The 9491-nt window shown below is 37.3% G+C and overlaps 1 protein-coding gene across 1 annotated transcript in view; it reads left to right on the top strand.

The window, feature by feature from the left end:
- LOC133571045 (inter-alpha-trypsin inhibitor heavy chain H3-like) overlaps positions 1-7685 on the top strand; it is a 69587-nt gene extending 61902 nt beyond the window's left edge. Inside the window, exons 20-22 of the mRNA XM_061924029.1 lie at positions 2703-2878; positions 7346-7442; positions 7512-7685. Coding sequence (XP_061780013.1) covers positions 2703-2878; positions 7346-7442; positions 7512-7641 — 403 coding nt within the window. The 3' untranslated portion in view covers positions 7642-7685. The remainder of the gene's footprint in view (positions 1-2702; positions 2879-7345; positions 7443-7511) is intronic.
- The last annotated feature ends 1806 nt before the right edge of the window (positions 7686-9491 follow it).

Raw genomic sequence — 9491 nt, forward strand, 5'->3', positions numbered from 1 at the left:
TCAACCAGCTATTGCAAGGAATTTAGGGATTTCACCATCCACGGTCCGTGATATCATCAAAAGGTTCAGAGAATTTGGAGGAATCACTGCACATAAACAATGATATTACAAACTTTCGATGCTTCAGGCTGTACTGCATCAGAAAGCAACATCAGTGTGTAAAGGATATCACCACATGAGCTCAGGAACACTTCAGAAAACCACTGTCAATAACTACAGTTCGTCGCAAATTGTCCAACAGTTTAAGAACAGCTTTTCTCAACCAGCTATTGCAAGGAATTTAGGGATTTCACCATCCACGGTCCGTAATATCATCAAAAGGTTCAGAGAATTTGGAGGAAACACTGCACATAAACAATGATATTACGGACTTTCGATGCTTCAGGCTGTACTGCATCAGAAAGCAACATCAGTGTGTAAAGGATATCACCACATGAGCTCAGGAACACTTCAGAAAACCACTGTCAGTAATTACAGTTCGTCGCAAATTGTCCAACAGTTTAAGAACAGCTTTTCTCAACCAGCTATTGCAAGGAATTTAGGGATTTCACCATCCACGGTCCGTAATATCATCAAAAGGTTCAGAGAATCTGGAGGAATCATTGCACATAAACAATGATATTACGGACCTTCGATCCCTCAGGCGGTACTGCCTCAGAAAGCAACATCAGTGTGTAAAGGATATCACCACATGAGCTCAGGAACACTTCAGAAAACCACTGTCAATAACTACAGTTCGTCGCAAATTGTCCAACAGTTTAAGAACAGCTTTTCTCAACCAGCTATTGCAAGGAATTTAGGGATTTCACCATCCACGGTCTGTAATATCATCAAAAGGTTCAGAGAATTTGGAGGAAACACTGCACATAAACAATGATATTACGGACTTTCGATGCTTCAGGCTGTACTGCATCAGAAAGCAACATCAGTGTGTAAAGGATATCACCACATGAGCTCAGGAACACTTCAGAAAACCACTGTCAGTAATTACAGTTCGTCGCAAATTGTCCAACAGTTTAAGAACAACATTTCTCAACAGGCTATATACCAGGGGTAGGGAAACTATGGCTCTAGAGCCAAATGCAGTCATCAAAAGAGCCACATCTGGCTCTAGAGCCATAGTTTCCCTACCCCTGGTATATAGCCTGTTGAGAAATGTTGTTCTTAAACTGTTGGACAATTTGCGACGAACTGTAATTACTGACAGTGGTTTTCTGAAGTGTTCCTGAGCTCATGTGGTGATATCCTTTACACACTGATGTTGCTTTCTGATGCAGCTCTCAGATAAATCTTAGCTGACATTGCTTAACATGATAAGTAATGATTAATTCCGCTGGTATTCACAGTGTTAAAAATAATGTTCAAAATATAAAACATTCTCATGGATTTTAATCCATTCATCCATTTCCTACCGCACCTGTTCAAGAAGTCGCATTATTGGTAAGAAGTATTTTATTCATTAATGGTTAGCTTCAGAATAACAATGTTATTAAAAAGATTAAGAGACTTATTGTACTCTAAAATTGTTGGTATTACTTAAAAATGCATGCATTTAGTTGTATTCGGTGTTGAAAAATATTATATGGCTCTCACGGAAATACATTTTAAAATATTTGGCTCTTTCAGCCAAAAAGGTTCCCGACCCCTGCTATATACTGTAGTCTAGACCTGCCATTTATCAACAACACCCAGAAACGCCGCCAGCTTCGCTAACTTACACATCTGTGAAGGCACCATTAATGCTGAAAAGGTACATACAGGTTTTGTTGCCACCCAAGCAACGTTATCATGGACGCCCCTGCTTATTTCAGCAAGACAATGCCAAGCCACAAGATACAACAGCGTGGCTTCGTAGTAAAAAAGTGCAGGTACTAGACTGGCCTGCCTGTAGTCCAGACCTGTGTCTCATTGAAAATTTGTGGCGCATTATGAAGCCTAAAATAGCACAACGAAGACTGTTGAACAACTTAAGCTGTACATCAAGCAAGAATGGGAAAAAATTCCACCTGAAAAGCTTCAAAAATGTGTCTCCTCAGTTCCCAAACGTTTACTGAGTGTTGTTAAAAGGAAAGGCCATGTAGGTAAAAATGCCCCTTTTTCGCAATGTGTTGCTGCCAATAAATTCTAAGTTAATGATTATTTGTAGGGATGTCCGATAATATCGGCAGTCCGATAAATGCTTTAAAATGTAATATCGGAAATTATCGGTATCGGTTTAAAAATAATCGGTAGCGGTTTCAAAAAGTAAAAGGTATGACTTTTTAAAACGCTGCTGTGTACACGGACATAGGGAGAAGTACAGAGCGCCAATAAACCTTAAAGGCACTGCCTTTGCTTGCCGGCCCAGTCACATACTATCTACTGCTTTTCACACACACACACAAGTGAATACTTGGTCAATAGCCATACAGGTCACACCGAGGGTGGCCGTATAAACAACTTTAACACTGTTACAAATGTGCGCCACGCCAAACAAGAATGACAAACACATTTCGGGAGAACATCCGCACCGTAACACAACATAAACACAACAGAACAAATACCCAGAACCCCTTGCAGCACTAACTCTTCCGGGACGCTACAATATACACTAAAAAACTGGGGAAATGATCGTTGAAAACAGACTCGTAGAAAAAGTGGTGAGTATGAAAACCAAGGTAACCCTGCATTTGTACTAAACGTCTGTTTTCTTTTCCATCCAGTATGAACCTCCAGTTGACAAAGAACTGCAGCCTGACAGTCACACTGAGACATTCCGTTAAATTCACGGTCATCCGACACACAAAGGTGTGGAAGAGACGTCACGATCAACAGCACTATTTGGGTTTTTACACCCTGGAGAACCGCCATTTGTCCGACTCAGTCCATGGACTGCTAGGTAGGGACCACAGTAAAAGAACAGATGTTTTATTAGACATGTATTCATAATCATAAGTATCCTGAGGTGGGTAGTAACGCGCTACATTTACTCCGTTACATCTACTTGAGTAACTTTTGGGATAAATTGTACTTCTAAGAGTAGTTTTAATGCAACATACTCTTACTTTTACTTGAGTATATTTATAGAGAAGAAACGCTACTTTTACTCCGCTACTTTTATCTACATTCAGCTCGCTACTCGCTACTAATTTTTATCGATCTGTTAATGCACGCTTTGTTTGTTTTGGTCTGTCAGACAGACCTCCATAGTGCCTGCGTTTTACCAAATACAGTCACTGGTGACGTTCACTCCGTTCCACCAATCAGATGCAGTCACAGGTGACGTTGGACCAATCAAACAGAGCCAGGGGTCACATGACCTGACTTAAACAAGTTGAAAAACGTATTGGGGTGTTACCATTTAGTGGTCAATTGTACGGAATATGTACTGTACTGTGCAATCTACTAATAAAAGTTCAAATCAATCAATCAATCAAAAGTGTGAAGGAAAAAAGACCATTTTTTATTTCAACCGTACATCCCGTCAAAAGCCTAAAGACTGACTGCACAGTCCCTGTCTTCACAATAAAAGTGCCGCTCCATTGTGCCTGCGCTTTCAAAATAAGAGTCTCCGAAAGCCAGCGCAAACAAGCTAGCAAGCTACGGAGTTTGCCGCCAATGTATTTCTTGTAAAGTGTATACAAACGAATATGGAAGCTGGACAGATAAGATGCCAAAAACCAACCACATTCATGTGGTATTAGACAGACATTTGAAAACGTGGACGTTATCAGCACTACTGTCTGATTACAATCAATGCAAGTCATCAGAATCAGGTAATACACCAACTTATATTCTTGTCTTCATGAAAGAAAGGAATCTTTATGTGTTAAACATGCTTGTATATTCATTTAAACACCTTTAACATGTAAACACTTGTGATTTAGGGCTATGTAAATAAACATTGATTGATTGATTGATAAACAAAAACGGCAAAATAAATAAATATAAATTATATACTCTATATATCAATGTATGTATGTATATATATATATATATATATATACTGTATATATATATATATGATATGGGTGTGTATGTTACTCATCAGTTACTCAGTACTTGAGTAGTTTTTTCACAACATACTTTTTACTTTTACTCAAGTAAATATTTGGGTGACTACTCCTTACTTTTACTTGAGTAATAAATCTCTAAAGTAACAGTACTCTTACTTGAGTACAATTTCTGGCTACTCTACCCACCTCTGTAAGTATCCTACAGTGGCCATCAGGTGCAAACGTCCAAAACACACCAAACCGCCAAAACACACGCATCATCAAATATGTAGCTTTATAATATATATATTTATTTTTTTAAGTGTAATTAATACAGAGAATGTATTTGTTCATGTATTTGTTCATCCCTCTTAGACTTGAGCACCTCTATCATCACTAGTCGGGCTTAATTCCTTCTAGTGTGCTAACTATAAAGGGCCAAATGAGACTAAATGTAATACATAAATATAGGAAAAATTACCTAAGTGTGTCATTAATTAGGTAGATTATTAAATAAAGAATTAAACTGTTAATTAAAAAATATTAATTCAATCATGAAATAACTAATGAAATAATGTGATCTAATTTTTAAAATTATTAAATGCAATTTTACACAAAATACAGTACAGGCCAAAAGTTTGTACCCACCTTCTCCTCATTCAATGCGTTTTCTTTATTTCCATGACTATTTACATTGTAGATTGTCACTGAAGGCATCACAACTATGAATGAACACATGTGGAGTTATGTACTTAACACAAAAAAAAGGTGAAAAAACTGAAAACATGCTTTACATTCTAGTTTCTTCAAAATAGCCACCCTTTGCTCTGATTACTGCTTTGCTCACGCTTGGCATTCTCTCCATGAGCTTCAAGCACACCTGTGCAGTGAGAACCATTTCAGGCTTCTGGTACCTGCCGATGTGTATTTGGGATCTGCATAAGTGCCAACGCTGTAGTCGATAAGCTTCTTCTTTTTCTCTATCTTCTTGTTATGGGACATTCATCCTCCGCTGTTGCCATTTCTAATATAAAGGAGTGTAAAGTTCTTACTTATATCTGTCAGTAAGCTCGCCATGAAAGCGCTAAAACATACCGGTGTAGTGAGTTTACATTATTCACCCAAGGAACTTTAGTTATTAGAGAGTTCCGGTCGGACGGTTTTTCACCGGCGTTGTTGTTGTTTCCGGATGAGGAGATGCTGCTCTGTTATTGATTTAAGTCAAGTCTGAATGCGCCCTATAATCCGGTGCGCCTTTTGTATGAAAATAAACCTGACTAGACCCGCTCATCAGCGGTGCGTAGTGATGGGTCCGGCAACACCGATGCATCGGCGCATGCGTCGAGCTCATAGAGCGAAACCCTGTGTCGGTGCGCGTACCGCTTTTAGAAAGTCACGTGACCGATCATGAGCTGTTTTGGTCACGTGACCGATACGCGAACTGTGTCGCCTCCTCTGTGCCCTGTGAGCGGCTCTTTTCTACAGCCCGAGAAATAATAACTAAGAGAAATCGTCTAAAATGTAATACGTCGGAATTAAAAAAAAATTTTTTTTTAATAAAAATGTGTAAAAAAATACAATTAAAACAATTCCCAGTCCACAATCATCCACAACACGTTCTCTTAGATTTCCATGTTATGATACATGTTCACATTATTTATTGACTGTATCTAAAAAAGATAAAAAATATATTTTTATTTAAATGAAGATATGAAATAATCCTAAATGAAATACAATGACTTGGTTTATATTATTGTATATACTAGGGCAGGGGTCACCAACGCGGTGCCCGCGGTCACCAGGTAGCCCGTAAGGACCAGATCAGTCGCCCGCTGGCCTGTTCTAAAAATAGCTCAAAGAGCAGCACTTACCAGTGAGCTGCCTCTATTTTTTAAATTTTATTTATTTACTAGCAAGCTGGTCTCGCTTTGCTCGACATTTTTAATTCTAAAAGAGACAAAACTCAAATAGAATTTGAAAATCCACGAAAATATTTTAAAGACTTGGTCTTCACTTGGAATAAGCGGTAGAAAATGGATGGATGGATGGGTCTTCACTTGTTTAAATAAATTCATTTATTTTTTTACTTTGCTTCTTATTACTTTTAGAAATACAATTTTAGAGAAAAAATACAACCTTGAAAATGATTTTAGGATTTTTAAACAAATATACCTTTTTACCTTTTAAATTTCTTCCTCTTCTTTCCTGACAATTTAAATCAATGTTCAAGTAAAAAAAATTTTTTTTATTATTGTAAAAAATAATAAATATTTTAGCTTCTGGTTTTTTGACGAAGAATATTTGTGAAATATTTCTTCAAACTTACTATGATTAAAATTCAAAAAAAATATTCTGGCAAATCTAGAAAATCTGTAGAATCAAATTTAAATCTTATTTCAAAGTATTTTGAATTTCTTTTAAAAATTGTGTTCTGGAAAATCTAGAAGAAATACTGATTTGTCTTTGTTAGAAATATAGCTTGGTCCAATTTGTTAAATATTCTAACAAAGTGCAGATTGGATTTTAACCAATTTAAAACATGTCATCAAAATTCAAAAATTTATCTTAACCAGGAAAAAATACTAATGATGTTCCATAAATTATTTTTTTAATTTTTTCAAAAAGATTGAAATTAGCTAGTTTTTCTCTTCTTTTTGTCGGTTGAATTTTGAATTTTAAAGAGTCGAAATTGAAGATAAACTATGTTTCAAAATTGTATTTTATTTTTTTGTGTGTTTTCTCCTCTTTTAAACCGTTCAATTAAGTGTTTTTTTCATCATTTATTCTCTACAAAAAACCTTCCGTAAAAAGGAAAAAAAAATGTACGACGGAATGACAGACAGAAATACCCATTTTTTTTATATATATAAATTTATTTATTTAGCTATTCTTGTTTCAATCACACTTACGTGTAACTTACAAATGACAATATATTTATTTATTTAAGTGTGTATCAAACTGGTAGCCCTTCGCATTAATCAGTACCCAAGAAGTAGTTTTTGGTTTCAAAAAGGTTGGTGACCCCTGTACTAGGGCATAAAATCAGTGTCAGTTGAGTCGGTCCATAGGTTGCCTGTAGGGATTTTTAATGTCCAGCAGATGTCAGTATTTAGTGACACAGTATCGACACAGTATCAATACAGTTTTGCAATGTGTCGAAACGCTTCATGACGCCTCATCAACCCATCACTAGCGGTGCGCCTTATAATCCGGTGCGCCCTACGGTCTGGAAAATACGGTAGCTGTTTTCTAGAAAAGTATGCAAATATATTATGAGAGTTGGCTCAATTTTGAGTGCAGATTTAAAACTAAGTAAACAACAACAAAAACAAAAAGTACAGCAATGACGATTTTTTTTTTCTCGGCCTCAGGTCAGTTCTACCACGGTGTTGAGTTTGAAGTGACAGACCCGCAACTGAAACGAGATGCCACCATGTATGTGAAGGGACAGACGCTTAATGTGACCAGGTATGCTGCCTTCGTGTGTCTTTATCACAAGTGCAAAGTTCAAGAGCATCGTATTTCCCTCCCATACAGACACCAGCAGAAGGACTTCAGCAGGGATGTGATAAACGGGGAAAGTATTCCTTGCTGGTTTGTAGACAATGATGGAGCTGGCCTCATCGATGGGAAAGCCTCTGATTACATTATGCCGGACCTTTTTTAAAATCATACGCATCTTTTTTCCGTCAATAAATGCGTGTAATTTTGCCTTTTTTTTTTGCACGGGGTGTTGCAGTGAGCAGAAAATTTTGACAGCATGTTGTGCTTTTTGCAGGTACAGTCAGTGTATTTACAGTTTTTTTTTTTTACATATATATTATATTTTTGTATCCATATTTTTATTTCATAACTGTGTGGAAGTCGCTTCCTAGCAGCTCCACTGTAGACACGGCACACGGTTTTAACAATGTTTTAATGTACATATAGTTATCAAAAGTCTTTCTCAGGCAGAACGTGACCTTTCAGTCACGTCCGTATCCTCTCTCCCTCTCTGCTCCCCGGCTGCTCACTGTTAAAGACAACAGATGATTAGAGTACCACGTACCACCTGCGAAATCTAATCACCTGCCAGCTGTGTCTCGCCGTCAGCACATGCCCCGCCCCTATCCGCTGGTGCTCCGCCCTCAACACCGTCGACCGAGGCGGTGACCTTTGCTCCTGCAGGCAGCGCTGATCACACTCTCCCTCCACAACATGATGTATAAAAAAGTGAAAATAAATGAGTTGTGAATGAAAAATCTATTGTCGGTTTCATTCTATGCACATAGTGTTGGTACCTCAAGTTAAGAGTGTCTCCTGGCTAATTGTTCTGCTTTAAAATCCAAGCAAAAGTTAGAGTTAAAAGCATCCTCGCCATTAGTTGGTGTAGCAAATGCCACGGTGAACTCTGTAAGGTTCGCTCAAAACATCTGGTCCTAGTGTTGGGATTTTTTTTTTTTTTTTTTAATAAATAATTATAGTAACTCGTTACTTTAAAAAATAAGTCATTGAATTACTAATTGAATTGCTCTTTAATAAATGTAATAATTACTAGGGACAGTAATATGTCAATAAAAAAACAACAACCCCCAGCAAAAATCCACAGGAAGTTTGCAGTTCCCCCTTCAAAACAAAAGTTTTGTAAAAACCGGTCACCTTTTTTCAAACATTCTCTCCTCTGAGCACGTTTGTTGTGTCGGCTTTAAACTAGCACAGGAGAGAGATTGAAACCTTCTGATTAAAAGTTGACCAAAGAGTTTTAATTAGTACTCCGGTTTGGATTTTATGTGCCGTCAAAGTCGGTCCCGTCCATCGCTGCTTACAGCTTTAATTATTCTTTATTATTATTCTCTATTATTACGCCGCCTCTTTGAACTGTAATTTGACCCTCTTAACATGCTTTAAAACTCACCATATTTGACACACACATCAGGACTGGCCATAATTGCCATCTAATGAAAAAACCAAACCCCAAAACTCAAAATTGCGCTCTAGCGCCCCCTGGGAAAAAACACAGACAAAACTGCTTGTAACTTCCGGTAGGAATGTCGTAGAGACATGAAACAAAAACTTCTATGTAGGTCTGACTTAGACCTAGATTTCTTACATTAACATTCAACAGCAAAAATCAACAGGAAGTTGGCAATTCCCCCTTCTAAACATAATTTTAGTAAAAACAGTCACTTTTGCTTCTTTGAGCTGTAATTTGACCCCCTTAACATGCTTCAAAACTCACCAAACTAGACACACACATCAGGACTGGCGTAAATTGCGCTCTAATAAAAAATAAAAAAAAAAACAAAAACTCAAAATTGCGCTCTAGCGCCTCCTAGGAATAAAACACAGACAAAACTGCTCTTAGGAAGAAAACACAGACAAAACATGAAACAAACCCCTCTATGTAGGTCTTACTTAAACCTACATTTCATTTATTGACAACCCCCAGCAAAAATCAACAGGAAGTTTGCAATTCCCCCTTCAAAACAAAAGCTTTGTAAAAACCGGTCACCTTTTTTCAAACATTATCTTCTCTGA

The sequence above is a fragment of the Nerophis lumbriciformis genome, linkage group LG28, assembly GCF_033978685.3.
Source record: "Nerophis lumbriciformis linkage group LG28, RoL_Nlum_v2.1, whole genome shotgun sequence".
Lineage (NCBI taxonomy): Eukaryota > Metazoa > Chordata > Actinopteri > Syngnathiformes > Syngnathidae > Nerophis > Nerophis lumbriciformis.